Genomic DNA, 23,397 nt, shown 5'->3' with positions numbered 1-23,397 from the left:
ATATGGTTTGTTTTTTAGAACAATCTGGATATGGCCTTTGGCCTATGTACCTTCACCCTACATCGCAGGGCCATGCTTTTCATATTATTGTTGAGCAATATGAATTTGTAATTGTAATTTTCTCTCTCTTTTTGGAAAAGCAATAAAAGTTTTTTTAAAAAAACATTTTTATCCATATAGGGTTTGCATTGTTTTAAAATGCTTTAAGATAAAAGTCTGGTAATTTCTGAAAAATATTTTCAAACTGTACAGATGAAAATATATTGTTTGATTTGTACCCGTTTATTTAACTGGGATCTTTAGGTATTGACTTTGAAATCAATTATGTCATTTCCAGTCTGAAAGCAGATACAACCAATTACACTGACAGTGAGAATGGGGCAGCAGCAGAGACATGGCCCATTCATTAGAATAGACAGAGAGAGGGCATTAATTCAGGAAGCTGCTCCCAAGAGCAACATGTGTTCATGTAACTTGTTTTTTTGTGGATAGTAAATTCATTTTGATTACTACAATGTGGTCCTAAGAACATCCATCAATGATCACGTCCTTTCCATCATAGGAATTCCACCTAAAGAAAAAGAGCCTTGAATGAGAGATTGTTCTTTAAAATCTGCTTGAAAAAAAACCTAATAAAGGCAAAGGTCACATTCACAGACAATTGGAAATATAAACAGAAGCCATGCAGTTCCATCAATGTGCTTTTGTCATGTTATATTCTCCAGAAAAGTAATGCAGCTTTACTTCATTTACTAAATTAGCTCTGGGCATCTGTAACTACTGCATCACAAATGCTTAAAAGTGAAGGTGTTAAAAGGATCAATCAATGTTTAACCAGCTAAAGGGACACATAGTAAGTGCCATTCACTGCAAGTGCTGGGAAATGTGATTGTTTGCATACTTACAGTTAAATGTGCCTCCCACGCACCTTATGCTGTCTATAAATTGATCAGCTGTTTGCCATTTGTTTCTTTGCAACAATCCAGATTTCTGTAATTGCTCCTTATCTCTTTGTACAGATGTTGTGGTTTAAAGTCTGTGTGATATTGAACACTGTGTTATATGACTCTGTAAATGTTATTGTAGTGGTAGCTATTCTAATAGGAAAATATATATATATAACATAGATTGAATTGCCCATGAAGTACATTGGTCTAATTGATTATTATCTCTGGAGAAAGGGGCTGAAGCAGAAAAAATAACTGATTATCAAATAATTAATAAATGTAAAAATGCTACGACCCAGCTTAAATCCTAAGTAAATGCATTAGGTTCATCAATCACTTTATACCTATATCAGGGCTTGAAATTTCCACTCGCCTGCTCGCCAATGGCTAGTGGAAATTATGGTGGGGGCGAGTGTGTCCCCCAGGGCCGTCTTGCTGAGAAGGCTCGGATCTCAGGCCGGATCTGTCATTGGCACTGGGAGCCGTCAGACTGCTCAATAGCTGAGTGCAGTGAAAGCAAAGCAAGGAGTGTGTGCTGTGCTCTCTGCCTCCCCCTAGAGTGCAGTACCCATATCTGTGAGTGACCAACGAAGTACTGCAACTTTTTATGGGTGTGTGTGTTTGTGTGTGTGTGTTTGTATGCATGTACAATTGTACATGTACATGTGTGAATCTGTACATGTGTCTGTGTGTATGTACATGTATGTGTGTGTGTACATGTGTGTATGCATGTACATGTGTGTGTGTGTGTGTGTTTGTATGTATGTATGTATGTATGTACATGTGTCTGTGTGAACATGTCTGTGTATGTATGTACATGTGTCTGTGTATGTATGTACATGTGTGTATGTACATGTGTCTGTGCGTGTGTATTTCTGTGTATGTACATGTATCTCTGTGTATTTATATTTCTAATTGTCTGTATGTGCCTGTGTGTGTATACATGTGTCTGTATGTGTGTGTGTGTGTGTGTACATTTGTCTCTGTGCGTGTGTGTACATGTTTCTGTGTGTGCGTGTGTGTGTATGTACATGTCTGTGTGTGTATACAGGTGTCTCTGTTTGTGTGTGTTTGTTGATGGCGAGTAACTCTAAGACCTGGCTAGTAGCTCAGGACTTGAAATTTTAAGCCCTGGCCTATATATTCCTAGATGGCTATTGCAGGCATTAGAAGAAGCAATCCAAATTTGTAGAAAGCATTCCAATTTACCTGCAACACATGAGTATGCTAATAATCTACAAGTGAGAGTAGCCAATAGCAACACTTTTTTTCTGCTTAAAAACAGGTAGAACTACTGTATAGTTTCTATTATTGTGGTTAATAGGTTTTACACATGAATATAGTACCCCAAGATTTTAGATGAGCAAAGGAGATGACTCCTACAAATTTTGAAGGATTCCTTTTCTTTTTGCAGGTCCAAGGTTCATCTTAATTATACAGTGTAGCTGGCACTTATGGCCAGCCAGAGGAGAACTGGGCATAGAAAAGTGTCCAAGGCTCTAGAAAACCTAAGTTGAAGATCATGCTTTAGTTAGAATCTGATGCAGATTTGCAAATTGGCATTTTCAGAGGGGGATGGTCTGTTTTAAACTATCGACCCTTTTGATCTGCTAATAGCTATGTAGTGTGAGGACCTACCTAAATAATCCACCATGCATTTGTTTGTAAATAGAAAGAATATTAAGGCTAGGTTCACTGTGGTTCCCACAACCACAACATGCTGCGGGTTGAGATGCGGGGGGGTGCCATTAAGAACAAATGGCAGCCCTGTGCATCCTACAGAGCCTAAGATCATATAGCCTAAACAAAAAACAGTTCAGAATGTATACATGAAGAAAACAGTGCAGACACTTAGAACATTACTTCCAGAAGTATCTTTACATACCAATGTCTATATGACACAGTTACAACCGTCTTTCCTATCAAGTAGAATATTAAGGGGTCAAGCAAGGAAATAGTAGGTGGATCGTATAGAAGAATGAATGAAAGAGAAAGATAGGGAGAAGTGGAGAGAGAATAGACTAGGACTTGTAGAGGAAGGAAAATGGGGGGGGGGGGTCCAGATACCTCCTCCTGTCCCATAGCACTAGCTTCAAAAGTGACGATTGCTCAGGCTCAGGGTGAGGTTGCCAGTGAGGAAGCTAGGGGAGTCTGGTCTCTATAAAAAAAGACAGGGTCTCCATGTTTGCCAGTATTTTTCATCTTGTTCCCTCAAGGCCATAGTGAATTTTTGGATTTCCATGATCCTAGCCGGCCAATGTGAAATTGTGTGTGGGGGGGAGCTTTGTTACCGCATTGCCGAAATATAGCATTTAGCAGTATTAAGGAGACTTAATGGTCATTAAGTCTTCATTCAGCCCAGAGTAGAAGATGTTTTGCACTTGTGGCATCCCCAAAAATATGCATAACTGGTTCCCCAAATTGGCAGGTATGTTTTATATCACATAATATGAGTCAAATTAAATTTCCTCACAAAAACAGCACTTCGTCCATTAAAATTCTAACAATATGCAAACAACGAATAAGAATATCTGTAAATACATCTGAAATTGTGATCTTCAATAGTTAAAATAATATCCTCCACCAGTTGTAGTAGACTGCATATAGGAAAGTCCACCACATAAATCCTTTTCAAACACCACCAACACCACCACACACACTGGAACAAGCTGTGTTGATGTGGCATAAACACTGATCCACATCTTGATCCCGCAGTCTCCACAGTGAATACAATCCAGTCACTCCAACTCATAAATAGAAAGCACAAATGAACCACATAGCGTAATCCTGTCTGGATGCTTTATTAAATTACCAGCCCCCATAAAATGACACTCACAATATGATAAAAACTTAAAGGCACATCAAAATAACAATATGACAGCTTTTACCACATGGAATAGCCCACTGGCGTCTCACTACACATCCGCTCACAGCCCGCTGCGTCACTTCCAGCGGAGAGGCATTGTCACATCTGGTGAATGTCACCTTTGGTCACGTACTGACTCATTTCATCATCACGACTTTTTCTGAGGGTGTCAAAAATATGCATAACTGGTTCCGCAAATTGACAGGTATGTTTTATAAGTTCAATTTTTATTGTTGATTTGACCAAGATTGAAATTTTCCATCAACTCTAGTTTCAGAAGTTATCCATAGAGTACATTTTCAGTACCTGTATGAACGGCCCTATGCAATTTCAAATCATACTGTACAGGTCTTTAATACTAGATGGTTACGCTGGACTATTGAGTTCCCACTCCCTGACCTTTGATATTCTATGACAATCATTGATATTATAAACTGCATATAGCACATATATGTACTCTGTTAGACCTTTTCCCTTTTTTTTGTTTTTTCTTTATGAAATGCTAGCTTCCTTGCTGCTCCGTCCTTTCTTTTTTTTTGGTCCAAGTTCTTCTGGATCTTTTCTCACTGTGTTAACTCTATCCCTTGTTTTGTGTTAATTTGTTTTTGGTTAGGCATCAAACCGTGTATTGTTATGCTTCTTATCTGGGCATATTACCAGCATACTATTTTCTAAATTTTTGTAATAATTTTGGAAATGTCATTACCATTCACGATTGATTTTCTGTACATGTTGGTTGCCGTGTCCTATCGGCTCAATTTTGATAACTTTGACATGTTTGTACTTATTTCCACTATTGTCATGGTTGCTCACTTTATTGTTATTATTTCTTAAAAATTTTAATAAAAACTAATTGAAAGAAATTTTCCATCAACAAAATCAGGATTAAATGGAATCATCTTTAATATGGAAATATTTAACGGTCCCTCATACTTTGTGGCCTGGCCTTTAAATTTCAATGTAATGCCAAATGAGTTTGTATATAAACTCTGGAATATAAATACATGCTAGAAAGAATCTTACATTTAGTCACAATATTTGCATAGGTGCAACTTAGTCATGTATTCAGCTACAATATATAAATTATAGGATATAGCACAGCAGCATCAAACCATGTTTAGACAAAAATACATCAAACACTGTGGAAATAGCTCAAGTTCACAAACTTCAGCAGTGAGGCACGAACACATTGCTGTGATCTTTTTTCTTTAATACTAGATAAAGTCAGTGATTGTGATACTCACATAGTATTTCCATTTATTTTCAGGCTATAGACTTGTACTGGGGAGTTCCAGAAGAAGAATGGGACAGCCCTGAACTGCAAAGAACTCGAATGAGATTGTTGGAGGAATGTTTGAAAACATCTGCTGGACCATGTTTTGTTGTAAGTACACAATAAAAAAAACAGTTTACAGGGTTTCAATGTTTTAATATCTCAAGGTGAACAATACTTTTTATTCTTCATTTTCAATTGATGTTCTATATAAGTTGACCAGTGAGTGCCTACCTGAGATTTGTAGTTGGCTCTAAAGCATTTCCAGCTTTTGTATTAAGTTAACAAGAACCTTTCAGCTGTTTGTAAAACATACTGTATGTCATTTTTTTGCTAAAGTATTACATTGCAACTGACAAACACTTATGCTATTGTTTGTGAGGCATAATATACATGCCAGAAAACTGCGTACACTTCAGAAAAGAAGATGCAAATTGAAGCCAGTGCCTATTTTTGAAAACAGCATAAAGTTTACATGTTATGCAAAATGCATCATGCAGTAACTTTTTGAGGGTTGACAATAATTTGTTCCTACAGATTACTCTTTTCAGTCTCTCACGCTTGGAACAGGTAACTACAGAGCGTTACCTTTCTCAACTATTGTGATGGGAGCTTGAACTATTTATAATCGAAAAAGAAATGAAATAATTTAAAAATAGAGAAATGAATGAATATTTTGAAAGATAATGTCATGAAAGGCTTTTCATATCTAACTTCATTGTAAAGAAGTTTCACAATTTGCACAGTTTGAAAAAAAATAGCTTTTTCTTTCAGCCTATGTAACTATGTAGCCTAGACCATTCATATGCGGCCAAATCCATTATTCTAACATACAGAGCTTCCTCATTAGGCCTATCTGGGAGAGCAGAGTGGTGAGCCATGTAACGAAATTATACATTATAGGTACAATTTTATTTTCAATATTTTTTAAATATGTTTGGGGGGTGGTCTTTGCAGAGACATCAGGGGTCTAAATAGACTTCCTCTGTCTCTTTTTTTGAGTTTTTATAGTATAGTTTTTATAGTATAGTATTTGAGTTTGTATAGTATAGGATCGCCGGACATCAGCCCGGACTACTGCCACTCCGCTCCTCGGTCCCCGCCGATCAGGGGATCACCCCTGCGCCCCTACCGCTGCCATCAGGGCCCATCCGGGCCCCTGTGTCTGCTGCCGAGGTCCCCACCAACACCCACAGTCACTCCGTCCCTCCAGCGGAGCTCCGGCGGTTCGCAGCAGCCTGAGGCCTACCGCGGCACCCGAAGCCGCGGTGTTTCCTGCCAGCCGTGGCTGGAATCGCGGCGGGAATTGCGGCCGCGGCGGGACGCCTCCGCTGCTCCGGGAAGCTACCACCACCACCAACGGTCCTGCTAACCCAGGAGGGATCCACCGACGCTCCAGGACACCAGGTACTTCACCAGGGGCGCCCACTACCCACCAGGGAGCCCAACCACCATCACACCGCCAGCCTCCAGGGACTCACTCACTCAGGGATCCCACCATCCACCTGAAACCCCAAACCACCAGGGACCCTAAGCCACTATCCCTCCAGGGATCGCTACTACCCCACCAGGGATAGCACGGCCACCATCCCACCGGGGATCCCCTGCCCACCACCCCACCTGGGATTACCAGCCAGCCACCACACCAGGGAACGCTCGCCCAGCACCCTGATTTCCGGCACGCTATTCCCTCTGGCGACGCCCCGGCGACTAATGGCCCACCACGACCCTTGAAGCTGCGGTCTCTCCTACCGGCCGCAACAGATCACGGTTGAGCACAAACCACGCAGGGCCGACGATCGCTACCGCAACGCCCCGCTCGACTCTGATGACGATCCTTCAACACCTTCAGCGCCTCACGACGCCGAGCCCTCAGCACCCGACGCCTGGCCTCAACAACCCCAGTCACCGAGCCGCCAGCATCACCAGTCGCCGTGCCTACCATCACCCCCAGCCATCGCACCCTACGACCCCTCCACTAGCCGAACCACCGTACCCACTGAAGACATGCCACAGCACCCATGGTCGCCAGCTTACTGCACCCACAGACTGCTGCCAACCAGCTGCCGCCCTCCACCCTCACTCTACCCCTACAGAAGGACTCAAATGACTCTCCCATGGTAACACAGATTCCCCACACACCTTGCCCTGACCTGTATCCCTTCACCTCCCCTGACCCAACTGTCACCGCACCCACCCCAACATGCCTCCTGCACTCCTCCTCCTCATTTTCCTCTCCACCATCCCAAAAATCGCCTCCCTCTACCCGCCTACCCCCCCAAAACAGCTCTACATTGCCCCTTCACTACTCCCCTCTCCCCACTACGGCACTCACCACCTCCTCCTGCTACTCCACTCCCCCGTCGACCCACGTGCCACCACTATCAGACCCACACGCTCCTACACTTCCCATTCCCATGCCACCTTCCTCACCCTTCTCCTTCTCCTATCTGCTGGGGACATCTCCCCGAACCCTGGCCCCTCGCCACCTCACCCCTCCTCTAGGGACCCCCCTGCTCCCGCCAGCTGCCGTAACCCCCTCAACCTCATATCTGTGCCCCTTCTCCCCGCATCCATCCCCCCTCTCTCGGTTGCACTCCTGAACGCCCGCTCGGTCTGCAACAAACTTACTGCCATCCATGACCTCTTTATCTCCCGCTCCCTTAACCTCCTAGCCATCACCGAAACCTGGGTACAGGCCACTGACTCCACCTCCCCTGCGGCACTCTCCTATGGAGGTCTCGTCTGGTCCCATTCACCAAGACTGAGCGGTCACAAAGGTGGTGGGGTCGGCCTGCTCCTATCACCGCTGAGCACCTTCCAGGTCCTCCCTAATCCTCCCTCCCTAACTTTCTCCTCCTTCGAGGCTCACTGCATCCGGCTCTTCTCACCCACCCCCCTAAGGATCGCAGTGATCTACAGGCCTCCTGGATCCATACCCCGCTTCCTGGATGACTTCGCTGCCTGGCTTCCCTTCTTCCTCTCCTCTGAGCTACCAACCATCATCCTCGGGGACTTCAATATCCCCATCAATGACAACAGCCCGGCTACTTCCCAATTCCTCCACCTAACCTCCTCCTTCGCGCTCACACAGCACACTCAATCCTCCACCCACATCATTGGGAACACCCTGGACCTCGTCTTCTCCCACCTCTGTACCCTCAACCAGTTCTCTAACACCCCCTTCCCTCTCTCCGACCACCACCTCCTCACGTTCTCCATCTCCCCTTCCCCTAACTCCCCCCCCCCAGAGCGCCAAACCATCACCAGCCGCAACCTTCGCAACCTGAACCCGGCCCCCCTCCACTCAGCTGCCGACCGCCTACACGACAGAATCCTTCCACTGTCTTGTCCTGACCTAGCCACTAACACGTACAACGACTCACTATCAGCTACCCTAGACTCTCTGGCACCCCTAACCACACGCTACATCAAACCCAGACCGCTCCAACCATGGCAGAACGACCACACTAAATGCCTCAAACGTCGCAGTCGTGCGCTGGAGAGACTATGGCGCAAAACCAGGTCCCCCCGTTCATTCTCCCTCTACAAATCTGCCTTCCTCACTTACACCTCCTCCCTCCACGCCGCCAAGCAGGCTTACTTCGTAAACCTGATTAACACCCTCTCCTCCTGCCCTCGCCGACTCTTCTCCACCTTCAACTCCCTGCTCTCTCCCCCCCCTCCTCCACTCAGTACCTCACTCACCGCCCACGAGATTGCCACTCATTTCCACAATAAAATTGATGCTATCCGTCAGGACATAGTCAACTCGCAATCTACCTCCCCACCTAGCCTCCCCCCCCCTATCTCCCCCTCATCTCTTCCCTCCTCTGACCTCGCAACCGCACTGCCCCCCTCCACACCCAAGACCCCGCTTACCGTAACCCCACCAGCTCTGCACTCCTTCAGCCCCGCTACCACTGAGGAAGTCACCAGGGTCTTCTCTGAAGCCCGCCTCACTACCTGCCCCCTAGACCCTATCCCCTCTCGACTCCTCCAGTCACCCCCCTCTTCCCTCATCTGCTCCCTCACCCACATCTTCAATCTCTCCCTCTCTACCGGCGTATTCCCCTCCCCCCTAAAGCATGCGCACATCACCCCCATACTCAAAAAGCCCTCCCTGGACCCCTCTGACCCAAACAACCTCAGACCCATCTCCCTGCTGCCACTCACTTCCAAACTCCTGGAGCGCTTAGTCTACAACCGCCTAAGCGCCCACCTAACTGACAACAACCTCCTTGATCCACTACAGTCCGGCTTCCGTCCCCTACACTCCACCGAAACCGCCCTCCTCAAAATCACCAACGACCTACTTACCGCCAAAGCCAAAGGCGACTACTCTGTCCTCCTCCTCCTGGACCTCTCCGCGGCCTTCGACACAGTTGACCACCCCCTCCTCCTTAATAAACTATTCTCCCTTGGCGTCAGAGACACCACTCTCTCCTGGTTCTCCTCTTACCTATCCCGACGCTCCTTCAGCGTTTCCTACAATGGTGCCACCTCCCCTTCCCTCCCCCTCTCTGTTGGGGTCCCCCAGGGCTCTGTCCTTGGACCCCTTCTCTTCTCCATCTACACCTCCTCCCTTGGCAAACTCATACACTCCCACGGCTTCAACTACCATCTCTATGCTGATGACACTCAAATTTACCTCTCCACCCCTCACCTCACCTCCACTTTCTCCGCCCGCATCACTCACCTCCTAAACGACATCTCTGACTGGATGTCGCTCCATTTCCTCAAACTCAACCTCTCCAAAACCGAGCTTCTCGTCTTCCCTCCTGCCCGCGCCCCCCCCCCCCCATCCTATCCATCACTACTAACATCACCACCATCAATCCCGCCCCGCAAGCCAAAGTCCTTGGGGTCATTCTGGACTCTAACCTCTCCTTCCAACCTCATGTCAAATCACTGACAAACACATGCAGGCTCCACCTCCGCAATATCGCCAAAATACGCACCTTCCTTACCCCAGACACCGCTAAACTACTTGTGCACTCCCTGATTATCTCACGCCTTGACTACTGCAACTCCCTCCTCACCGGCCTACCCCAGTGCAAACTCTCCCCGCTTCAGACCATCCTGAACTCAGCTGCCAGACTCATCCACCTCACCAGCCGCTCCACCTCTGCCACCCCCCTCTGCCTCTCCCTCCACTGGCTCCCTATCGCCCAACGCATCAAATTCAAACTACTCACTCTGACCTACAAAGCCATTCACAACACTGCCCCTAACTACCTCACCGACCTGATTCCCAAGTACCACCCTACCCGTACCCTTCGCTCTTCACAGGACCTCCTTCTATCTTGCTCCCTGGTCTCCTCCTCACACGCACGTCTGCAAGACTTCTCCAGGTCCTCCCCCATCCTCTGGAACTCACTACCCCAATCCATCAGACTGTCACCTTCCCTCCTCACCTTCAGGCGCTCCCTGAAAACCCACCTCTTCAGGGAAGCCTACCCCACCCTCACCTAACTGCTGCTCTCCTTCATTCCTCCTACCACTCCATCCCCCACAGCCACTTCCTCCTGTACCACTACCCCCTCCCTCCCAGATTGTAAGCTCGAAAGAGTAGGGCCCTCTTACCCCTCGTGTGCTGTTCGTAGCTGCTGTAATGTTTCATGTATTGTCCCCCCCTCTATTGTACAGCGCTGAGCAAACCCTTTGGCGCTATATAAACTCAATGTAATGTAATGTAATACAGTATGTACTCATTATCTCTTAAAACCCAAGTCCTGTTTGGGCATAAAATGAAAAATTCCAGCCATCAACACCTCAATCTCCAGCACTGTCCATCATAAACTCACCACTTCCGGTCACTGCTCTTCTTTCAGGTTAAAGTGATATTAAAGGTTTGGCTTTAAAAAAAAATAATAACAAATATGTCATACTTATTTGCTCTGTGCAGTGATTTTGCACAGAGCAGCACCGATCCTCCTCTTCTCGGGTTCCCCACCAGCGCTCCTGGCTCCTTCTCTTTGACCAGTGCCCTCAATAGCAAGTCACTTGCTATGGGGCAATGGTGCGTGCTCGCTCCCAAGCCCTAATCTATGCATCCATAAGACATATAGAGCCACTGCTTAGCCCAGCCCCCCCCCCCTCCACTCTATCCTTATTGGCTCACTGACTGTTATTGACTGCAGTGGGAGACAATGGCTGCTGTGCACATCCCTGGATTGAGAGGGGGCACAGATGAGTACGGGGGGGGGGGGGAGCAGCACACAGAAGGTTTTTTACCTTCATCCGTAGAATCTATACTTATTTAAGGAATCTTAATTTACAACTGAAGGCTCCAGTATGGTAATATAAATGAGTCGTTTACACATGGATGGCTTTTCACATAGCGGTGCAGGAATGGCTGACAGGCATTTAGGAAGTGGCCACCTGAATGCCTGTTTTTTTTTGACAGCCTAATGGGCTGTTTGAATGGGAATAGTGCATTGCAACTGTAGGCCTAACATATTCACTACAAAAGGTTGCTTTGGCAGCAGTACTGCCTGCTGAATGTGACAGGGGGATCATTTTTGCCAGATCACAAAGCAAACCATCGTGACTATGGCATGTGTAGAAATCCATCCGGTTGCCTTTGCTGCCTAAGTGAAGGTGGTTGGGAGTGATAGAAAGGCAGCTCAATCACCTATTTTTACTGCTCTCCAACTGCTAGTGTAGACTAAGCCTAAGGCTGGCCATACATTGTGCAATTTTCTTTCTTTCAACCATGAGTGAAATAAAATAGCTCAAATTCCCCCATCAACACAGCCAGTGTGTATGGGGGAATCCTTCCCGCTGTGCGGTTGTATTCTAACAGCGGGAAGTTTCCCAGCCATCAGAATACAATGATTGAACAGCAGTGATTGAACAAAAAAAAAGTTTGACTTCAGGACAACCAACCTGGTCACAGATGGATCAATATTCAGTTGGTTCCTGCTGAACTGACCAAATTTTGATAAATCTACACCCAGGAGCCTGCCGATAGGAGCACAGAGTACATTGTTCTTTCCTAATCCAATTGCAGCCTGGGGGCAGTTTAGGAGTTGCACACAGGAGTGACTGAATTGAATCACAGTTCCTTTGCCAGGTTAGCCGATACATACTATATATACTGTACTTGAATTGTATATTTAGTCACTAATTTAAAATTCTGATGAACATGTCTTTCTTAGCATTTCTTCAGCATGGGTTGTCAGGTGGCCATGCAGTTCTGGCAGATGATTACTTGTGGAACATGACAAGTTGGTGCAGAAGAATCCCACTGTGGGTGTGAGCAGCTGCGCTGTAGCTGTACCCTAAGTACTGCATTCTATAATAAGACAGCTTCAGAATTCTGACAATGTTGTTTAATCTTCACTTCTCTGTATCTTTGATGTAAAACCAAATCTCCCGGCAGAAATATCGACTCAATGAAATAATATACAGTAGCTACCAGGCAAAAATCATACAGGCAAACACTAAGGGCATGCTCTTAGTGGTGTTGCCTGGAAATGCCTTGTTATTAACACCTTTTAATAAATGAGCATTACTAAATGCAGACAAAGGGTGTTTTTACAGGGGCTTTGAGGCCTTTTGTATGACATTTCCTATAAGATCTCTCCTAACGAGTGTTTATAAACCTTACCTTAGAATGTAGTGGGAGGTTTATTTGGAGCTTACTGCCATGAATGAAATTCTTTATGAATGCACAACAAGGTATTGGCTAATGCTTATAATGAACATTTTAACAGTCAGTAAAACTTCTCTAGGAAACTATAGATTAATTAGTTCAACCACCCAATCACTGCGCAGTAGAGTAACCAAACTATACAAAAAATTATAAGTTAAAAAATTGTGAATAAAAATAGAAAAGTGTTCGAGTGTATCTTGTGACACCAAATGATACCCAAACAACACAAGTAATGCTGCTACATTAACATTGAATGACTGACAGACATCATCCCAAAATAAACAACATAAATATATGGCAGCGCTGGTGACTCTTCCATAAATGGTAATAACAAAACATAGAAGTGCTTAAACAATGTATAAAGTGTCAAACCAATCCAGATGATGAAAATTTAATAAAAGCAATGTTAAATCAGTTCACAAAGCTGTGTATGAAAAGTCCATCTCCCCAATATGGTCACCAAGTGAATCCATAGCACTCTTAATGCAGTTTAATATACTCTCCTCTGCAACACCTCGTGCTCAGAAACCATGCTCCCCCAATTCACTGACACCAGACAAAATGGCTTATCTATTAAATGATAAGCAGTAACGCTTGCATTAAGATACTCCTCGTTGTATCTTCCACTCCTTCCATAACACTTGCTGACAGCGGGTAGAAGTAATACACCCTCAATGGTAAGCTTTAATAAATAGTGACTGCTCCACAAACGGAAATGGAAAAGACCAATATTGTAACCGCTAAAAACAAATATTTATTCAAACTCCAGTAAAATGCCACTCACAAGCACATGTTGTATAAAAGCCCATCAATGGTGACACAGATGTCCCTGCAATTAACCAGTGTGCTGCATCAGCGTCGTCTCACCCGGTCACCCTCGCTGGACACAAGTGGTACGTCATTTCCACCAAAAGCGATGTACCACTTCCAGCCAGTGAGAGTAATCGGATGAGGAGCCGCTGATGCGGTACACTGGTGTAATCTGTGTACCTTCCAGTCACTGCTCACTGCTTGTGCAGGGTGGCTGGTCTTGTCTCCACCCGCTCCTGTAGTTTTCTGTAGTGGGTGGGGCCTGTGGAGTCCCTCCCACAGTTCTGCTTTCTGTACAGACTATGTGCAATGCAGTGATAATGTCACCACTATTTTTATAAAGTGATAACTTGGTTTGCAAAGACATTTGATGCACACAAAGCCCATTTCATATCCTTTATGGCTATTGAGGAATGATTTAAATGAAAGTTTTTGTGCCGGGAGTTCAGCTTTAAATGGCCATAATAATCAGGATTCAGCACTAGGTTCTATTGTAAGATCTTTCATTCACATATTATGCAGACCAGCTCTATGGAGCATTTGACTTTTACAGTTATCACAAGAGAACAACACATAAGCTGGATGTCTGATTAACTTAACACCAGATAGACTGAGATGTACAGTTCCCCATGTTCTATTAGAAGTGTCAGTTATTCTCACAAATAGGATTTCCAGGCAGAACATTGTGACTGATGATCATTCTGTGAGATGCAAATATTACTTCAGCAAATAAAAGAGCTGCAGTTAACTAGACAGAATACTTTGTCATCTTATTCAGGGAGCGCTGAATGAAAGGAAAAGAAGGTCAGCTTCCCTCTTTTGTACTCTTCTGTTTACTGATAAGGAATTGCAGCAAAATATGGACTATGCTTCACTGAGGCTGAATTATTAAAGGATTTGAAGTTAACATATGAAAATGAGTGAAGATTTGCTTCAATGTTCCAGTTTTTGTGTATACAGTAGATATAAAAAGTCTACACGCCCCTGTTAAAATGTCAGAAATGTGAAAAATGAGACAAAGATCAATCATTTCAGAACTTTTTCCACTTTTAACCACTTCCTGTCCAGACACTTTTACCCCCTTCCTGTCCAGGGCAATTTTCAGCTTTCAGTGCTATCACACTTTGAATGACAATTGCGCAGTCATGCAACACTGTACCCATTAGAATTTTTTACCATTTTTTTTTAGACAGATAAAGATTTATTTTGGTGGTATTTATTCACCGCTGGGATTTTTATTTTTTTTGCTATGTAAATGAAAAAGTCCAAAAATTTTGAAAAAAGGTGTTCTTCTTATAAAATGTTGCAAATAAATAATCTTTCATCATAAATCTTGGCCGAAATGTATTCCGTTATCTTTTTAGTAAAAAAAAAATAAGCCAAATTAGTTTATAACCAAAAATTATAATTTTTAAACTTTTTTTTACATTTTTATTTTATTTTTTTCTATTATTTATTTATTTATTTTTTACATACTGTCACCCTAGCAGTACAGTACTTGTACTACTTGTGGGGGGGTTATGAAGATTTTTTTTTTTTTACACTGATTGCTTTTACACCCATAAAGGCTGTAAAAGCAATCATTTCTCCTTCTCTCTGTCTGCATTCTTGCAGCCATTGAGAAATACTGAGTGAGCTGTGATTGGTCACAGCTTGTCACATGGTACAAGGCTGTTGTGAATAGCCTTGTACCATGTGACCTCTGTGATCATTCACAGATTTCACACGTAGTAAGCAATGATGTCACAAGTGACATCTTGCTTACTACTTTGCATATGATCACTGATTGGCCTATCAGTGATCACATGATCGGGACCTCGTACAGAGGTCCCATCCGACGATCGGTGTTTCACTGTGTCCGGAGGACACAGCGGGCACCGGATCGCGGTGCTGCGTGCTCCCAGGGAGCGCGCACAGCTAGAGATGGCGGGTGCCGTTTATGAACGGCAACCCGCCCCTGGAGTGCCACCGTCCTGCCGTTTATAAACAGCAGGCGGACGGCAAGTAGTTAATATAACCTATAAACTATACAACTCAATTGAAAAACAAATTAAACTAGAAAAGCTACAATTTCTGGGGGAATTGTGTGAAGTGTTCTTGCCTCCACCAGTAGTCTACAACTGGAGTGGGCGGAGTAACTGGGTGGAGTGGCTTGAGTAACTATTGTGTGGTTGGAGTGGCTGGAGTAACTGTGAAAAGGTTGGACTGGGCAGAGTAACTTTATGGAGTGGGCAGAGTAACTGTGTGGAGTGTTTGGAGAGAGTAAAGATAGTAAACATTACACTAACCAATTGATTGATCAAATTTAAAAAGTGCACATGGCAAGCTTGATAGAGTGAGAAATGCATTTCAACTTTTATTTTTCAGCTCACACTCTAGCTTTTGTCACTCTGCTGCCTGCTCACACACCTGGGTTCCTATGGCAACTCACTCTACAGCAAGGCCAGAAAAGAGCGGTTAAAAACAAACTGGTCCAACTTGCTCACTTCACTGGCGGTTGCCATCTTCAAACGGTTGTAGTTTACAAATTATAAATCCTACACTGAAGAGCTTTATATTGTGAGAATTACAAGACCCAGACCTACATTTTGATGCATAGTATGTCTCTGAAATATTAAAAATGAAGGCACAGTCGCAGTTTAGATATTGCCCTTCAAACTTGAGGTGGCTAGAGTGGAGTTTCAATGAATGTCAATGGGCGGCGTGAGTTGCAAACAAATGGTCATATTATGAAAACTATCAGGACTATGGCTTAGCCGTGGACATTTTTAGTGGCAGCAGGTATGGTTGAACATTTTGATATAAGATTTGTGTAGGTGGGCTTGAAAATGAGGGAGTGATGGCAGTTTAGAAATCATGTCCTGATTTTTCAGCTCACACTCTAGCTTTTGTCAGCTCGCACTCTAGTTTTGAAAATTCCAGCATTCATTCCTATGGGACCAATTTCACCACAAAAACGCTGATATTTTGTGAACCGTTCGGCGAAATGTTCCTCAAAGTAATAGCACACCAATCAGGAACAATCCGCACGTTTCGGTATATTACTCTCTATGTAGTGTAAAAACTGTGGGAGGAGTTAGGGGGGTAAATTTGGCTATAATAATAAGAATATATACAGTCAGGTCCATAAATATTGGGACATCGACACAATTCTAAAATTTTTGGCTCTATACACCACCACAATGGATTTGAAATGAAATGAACAAGATGTGCTTTAACTGCAGACTGTCAGCTTTAATTTGAGGGTATTTACTTCCAAATCAGGTGAACGGTGTAGGAATTACAACAGTTTGCATATGTGCCTCCCACTTGTTAAGGGACCAAAAGTAATGGGACAGAATAATACTCATAAATCAAAATTTCACTTTTTAATACTTGGTTGCAAATCCTTTGCAGTCAATTACAGCCTGAAGTCTGGAACGCATAGACATCACCAGACGCTGGGTTTCATCCCTGGTGATGCTCTGCCAGGCCTCTACTGCAACTGTCTTCAGTTCCTGCTTGTTCTTGGGGCATTTTCCCTTCAGTTTTGTCTTCCGCAAGTGAAATGCATGCTCAATCGGATGCAGGTCAGGTGATTGACTTGGCCATTGCATAACATTCCACTTCTTTCCCTTAAAAAACTCTTTGGTTGCTTTTGCAGTATGCTTTGGGTCATTGTCCATCTGCACTGTGAAGCGGCGTCCAATGAGTTCTGAAGCATTTGGCTGAATATGAGCAGATAATATTGCCCGAAACACTTCAGAATTCATCCTGCTGCTTTTGTCAGCAGTCACATCATCAATAAATACAAGAGAACCAGTTCCATTGGCAGCCATACATGCCCACACCATGACACCACCACCACCATTCTTCTCTGATGAGGTGGTATGCTTAGGATCATGAGCAGTTCCTTTCCTTCTCCATACTCTTCTCTTCCCATCACTCTGGTACAAGTTGATCTTGGTCTCATCTGTCCATAGGATGTTGTTCCAGAACTGTGAAGGCATTTTTAGATGTCATTTGGCAAACTCTAATCTGGCCTTCCTGTTTTTGAGGCTCACCAATGGTTTACATCTTGTGGTGAACCCTCTGTATTCACTCTGGTGAAGTCTTCTCTTGATTGTTGACTTTGACACACATACACCTACCTCCTGGAGAGTGTTCTTGATCTGGCCAACTGTTGTGAAGGGTGTTTTCTTCACCAGGGAAAGAATTCTTTGGTCATCCACCACAGTTGTTTTCTGTGGTCTTCCGGGTCTTTTGGTGTTGCTGAGCTCACCGGTGCGTTCCTTCTTTTTAAGAATTTTCCAAACAGTTGTTTTGGCCACTCCTAATGTTTTTGCTATCTCTCTGATGGGTTTGTTTTGTTTTTTCAGCCTAATGATAGCTTGCTTCACTGATAGTGACAGCTCTTTGGATCTCATCTTGAGAGTTGACAGCAACAGATTCCAAATGCAAATAGCACACTTGAAATGAACTCTGGACCTTTTACCTGCTCATTGTAATTGGGATAATGAGGGAATAACACACACCTGGCCATGGAACAGCTGAGAAGCCAATTGTCCCATTACTTTTGGTCCCTTAACAAGTGGAAGGCACATGCAAACTGTTGTAATTCCTACACCGTTCACCTGATTTGGATGTGAATACCCTCAAATTAAAGCTGACAGTCTGCAGTTAAAGCACATCTTGTTCATTTCATTTCAAATCCATTGTGGTGGTGTGTAGAGCCAAAAAATTTAGAATTGTGTTGATGTCCCAATATTTATGGACCTGACTGTATGTGAGATAACAGTAAGTGGTCTTGCCATGCAAGAACACTTAATTAAACAGTGTGCGTTCAGTGTTCAGGACCAAAGACTTCTCCAAAGGTTATTTCTGTCCTATATCTGCTTCTGCTGTACCCTAACCTTGACTGCCGGTGCCACCAGGTCACATCCATTTATCACAGTATCCCTGGTAAAATGTTTAACCTCCCTAGCGGTATTCCCGAGTGTAGCTCGGGGTAAAATGTCAGTGTCAAAAGCGGTAACCCCCGAGCTACACTCGGGCTTACCATGCGGCGCTGCATAGGGAGTCCCTGCAGCACTTACCTTGTCCTTCGCTCCCGTGATGTGTCCCCTGCAGTGTCCCCGGCCATCTCCTCCGGCCGATGCCGGCATCCGGCTTCTGTGTTCCGGTCCCTGTGACGTCGGGACGTACGGGCGCCGCTGGCGGCGGGAAATTTGAAAATTTTAAAAAATTTCATTTTTTTCAAAACAAATTTTTCATAGTAAAACATTGTTGTTTCGACATACATATTGTCCCTAGTGCTTTGTCCTGTGCCCTGCCTGCATTTTGTCTGTTCTTTCTGCCTGGAAACTGAGAAGTGTCCATGGCGTCCAAAAAGTGTCCCTTTAGGTCAAAAGCGGTTTTAGACCGGCTAGAGAACAGCAATAGTAAATCAGAACCACTTGCAGAATTGAGTGATAATGATTCGTGGGGAATGTCAATGGGCGTCGTGAGTTGCAAAAAAATGGTCATATTGTGAAAACTATCAGGACTAGGGCTTAGCCGTGGACATTTTTAGTGGCAGCAGGGATAGCTGAACGTTTTGATATAAGATTTGTGTAGGTGGGCTTGAAAATGAGGGAGTGATGGCAGTTTAGAAATCATGTCCTGATTTTTCAGCTCACACTCTAGCTTTTGTCAGCTCCCACTCTAGTTTTGAACATTTTGCCATTCATTCCTATGGGACCAATTTCACCACAAAAACGCTGATATTTCATGAACCATTCAGCAAAACGTTCCACAAAGTAATAGCACACCAATCGGGAACAATTCGCACGTTTCGGTATATTACTGTTTATGTAGTGTAAAAACTGTGGGAGGAGTTAGGGTGGTAAATTTGGCTATAATAATAAGAATATATATGTGAGATAACAGTAAGTGGTCTTGCCATGCAAGAACACTTAATAAATATCGGAATGCGCTAATACTTTAAATAAAACAACCAAATAAAGTATCCATAAATTAATATGTGAAAGTCCAAACACCATATGCATATCAAAAAGTCATCATGTGAAAATCATGACACCGTGATCAATCCACCACCAGATAAATTGGATAGACTCACCAGAGCTCCATGCTGATCAAGTTATAGACCAGCATAAGCGCTATTGCTCTGGGAGCGATGAATGTAGACTCTAGGTGTAATGTTCTGCAGTGGTAGGCAATTTCCAGATACTAAGAAGCAATACTCTGCAGTGATAGGCAATATCCAGACTTCAAGGAGCAATACTCTGCAGTCAATCTTTCATAGATGAGCCTTTTCATACATCACCGTATCTCCATACCCATTAGGGCCACACTCAGGGATAAAGAAAAGACATGACGGTACAGCACGTTTTAAAACAATTTCTGTTTAATAAACACTCAATAGCACTCACAAGTAAGGTGTCCAGACTGACACCAGTGTACACAGCATGGATAATGGACAAGCCCCCGCTCACCGCGGACCACAGCCAGCAATCACAGGGAGCGTCCTGACGTCAACATCCAATAAGCCCCACCCTACGCGTTTCATCACCACGACATCCTCACAGTGCGGTCAATTTAAAAAAAAAATGAAATCTTTTTTTTGGGGGGGGGGGAGTAATCATAAAAAACTAAAATAATACGGTTGCATAACTGTACACATCCTCTTACAACTGGGGATGTAGCTGTGTTCAGAATTAAGCAATCACATTCAAAATCATGTTAAATAGGAGTCAGTTCACACCTGTCATCATTTAAAGTGCCTCTGATTAACCCCACTAGGTCTTTCCTGACATTTTCTTAGTGGCATCCTACAACAAAAGCCATGGTTCGCAGAGAGTTTCCAAAGCATCAGAGGAATCTCATTGTTAAAAGGTATCAGTCAGGAGAAGGGTAAAAAAGAATTTCAAAGGCATTAGATATACCATGGAAGACAGTGAAGACAGTCCTCATCAAGTGGGGAAAATATGGCGCAACAATTACATTACCAAGAACCGGACGCCCCTCCAAAACTGATGACAAGACGAGAAGAAAACTGGTGGTACATGTGACAACAATCTCCCGTATTCTTCATATGTCTGGGCTATGGGGTAGAGTGGCAAGATGAAAACCTTTTCTTACAAAGAAAAAGATCCAAGCCCAGCTAAAGTTTGCAAAAACACATCTGAAGTCTCCCAAAAGCATGTGGGAAAATGAGTTCTGGTCTGATGAAACCAAGGTTTTACTTTTTGGCCATAATTCCAAAAGATATGTTTGGCTCAAAAACAACACTGCACATCTCCAAAAGAACACCATACCCACAGTGAAGCATGGTGGTGACAGCATCATGCTTTGGGGCTGTTTTTCTTCAGCTGGAACTGGGGCCTTAGTCAAAGTAGAGGGAATTATAAAGAGTTCAAAATACCAGTCAATATTGGCAAAAAACCTTCAGGCTTCTGCTTGAAAGTTGAACATGAAGAGGAACTTCATCTTTCAGCATGACAATGACCCAAAACATACATCAAAATCAACAAAGGAATGGCTTCACCAGAAGAAGATTAAAGTTTTGGAAGTTTATTTTTACTTCCCTCCACCTAAAAGATTTCAGTTTGTTGTTAAACTGATTTGTACAGTTTATAGGTCACATTAAACGTGGAAAAAGTTCTGAATTGTTTTATCTTTGTCTCATTTTTTTACATCACAGAAACCTGACATTTTAACGGGTGTGTAGACTTTTTACATCCACTGTATGTACACGATTGGATAATTGAAGTTAACATTCAAACAGTTTATTGTGTGAACATTCTCAAACCCTTTAGTAAATCATCCTCCGAATGTGCACTTTGATGTGAGCACAGCTTCTCTATAGCTGATTAAAGCTGGCCATAGATTCTAGAAGGCTAAGGACATCAATTCACATCTCCTTGTTAGCAAGAATATGCCCATTCAAGCAGGGGCAGACTGACAACTCATGGGGCCCCCAGGCAATAGGGGATCATGGGGCCCCTGTGTCCTTGCCCACACTCAAAAAAGCCTATAAAAAAGGTACCAGGGGAATTTCATGGGGCCCCCTACTGACCCCGGGCCCTCGTGCTCGAATGGTCAGTCCGCCCCTGCATTCAAGTATCATTTACAGCAAGTTGGATATCTGAGCATTAAATTCTGGACAACAGGGACCACTCTTGAGGCTAGGTTCACAATTGCAGAAAGGTGTGTAAAATTGCATGCTTTCCTGCAACATGCAAAACATGCAGCACTTAATCAGACACAAAACTGTGCCTTTCATTTTTAACTGAACCCCTATGCATCTTGCTAAAGAACAGGCGTTTGGTGCAGTTCGGTTTTTAAAAAGGGTCTGGGGTTTCTTTTGCACATTTCTAGCTCATTGAAATTAATGGGTTGCCCTAAACACAAAGTGCAGGTGGTGATGTACATGGTATGAACAGAACCTAAAGCTGGTCATAGATGGATAGCATTTCTAAAGAAAATTCTTAGGAAACTTTGTAAATTTTCAAAACATTCACTTGTCGTTTGAATTTCTTTTGTTTTTAACATTTGATTTTGGAATGAATAGAGTTTACCAATCAAAAACCACATACTCTATTAAGCCTGGTATATACATTGAATTGTTTTCATTCATCCAGTGGGCTGAAAAAAACTGAAAGATAACTGTACTAACACAAGTGATGTTAGTGCAGCGATCTCCCCCTGCTGTGCTATTGTGTTCTGATAGGGGGACCCCCCCCCCCCACAGGACACACTGATCAGCACCCACAGCCACTGGCTGATCACTGATCAGATGCCAGTCACCAGCTGGTTTTCCAGCATGCAATTTTTGACAGAAGCCAGTAGTGAGATCGGCTTCTGTCAGATATGCAGTTGTGCACATGAGCCACGGTTTTTACTGACTGCCTGATTTTGGCCAATTTTCGGCCCATGTGTACCCAAAATTAGAAATTTGTTTGTTCAAATAAAATTTTACCACCTGCTCCTTCAAATTTTCTCATCACTGAGGCCGAAAATGAACATCAACTTGACACATTAATGATTAGAAAAATAAACACACTTTGTTTTTTTAGAACATTCTTTTCCCAAGAATTTTCATTGAAAATTGTATCTATCTGTCCCAGCTTAAAGTGGAAGTAAAGGCAAATCCTAACTAACTCTAAACCTACTCTCAGCCACATGCTAAGCCTAATCTATCTAGCCCTGTAAAGATAAAATCGCTATACTTACCTGTTCTGCACCTGCTCCAGTCCAGTCCCAGGCTGAGCTGTCAGCTGCGGCTTCAGTGTGTAGGAGTGTACAGGAGAGGCAGCCAACAACAGAAGCCCCATCCTAAGACTGGCCATGCACTTTACAATTTTCTGCCCAATTTCCATTAGATTTACCTTCAACTATGTAGTGCAAGGGCCTGCCTAAATGGATACAATTGAAAGTGCTTAGGTTTGACCTCATATTATTTGAAAATCTTTTCTAAGAATTTTCGTTCGAATGTCACATATATATATATATATATATACAGTATATATATATATATATATATATATATATATATATATATATGTATACTGCATGTTGAAATGCATTTTTTATATATTACAAAATATGTGACACATATTTTAAAAATATATTTTTTTTAAATATATTTTTCAGATTTTTTTAACATATAAAAAAGTCATCTTAACATATATTTTTACATATATTTGTAAATGCATTCCAAAATGTAGAGTTGTATTTTTAAAGACATAAAGTATATTTGAAAAGTATTTTTACAAATATTTTTCATATATTTTGTAATAAAAAATGCAATTCAGCATACAGTATATATATATATATATTTATTTAAATATTTTGAATATGA

At 43.2% G+C, this 23,397-nt stretch overlaps 1 protein-coding gene across 1 annotated transcript in view; it reads left to right on the top strand.

The window, feature by feature from the left end:
• Positions 1–23,397, top strand: part of NWD2 (NACHT and WD repeat domain containing 2) — a 368,048-nt gene that overhangs the window by 187,574 nt on the left and 157,077 nt on the right. The window contains exon 3 of the mRNA XM_089678379.1: positions 5,081–5,197. Within this exon, the coding sequence (XP_089534505.1) occupies positions 5,081–5,197 (117 nt within the window). The remainder of the gene's footprint in view (positions 1–5,080; positions 5,198–23,397) is intronic.

Source organism: Staurois parvus, unplaced genomic scaffold, assembly GCF_062004578.1.
Source record: "Staurois parvus isolate SC_StPar_1 unplaced genomic scaffold, SC_StPar_1.0 ptg000204l, whole genome shotgun sequence".
NCBI classification, from domain to species: Eukaryota; Metazoa; Chordata; class Amphibia; order Anura; family Ranidae; genus Staurois; species Staurois parvus.
The sequence above is the reverse complement of the archived record's forward strand: the minus strand, read 5'-3'. Positions and strand labels throughout refer to the sequence as shown.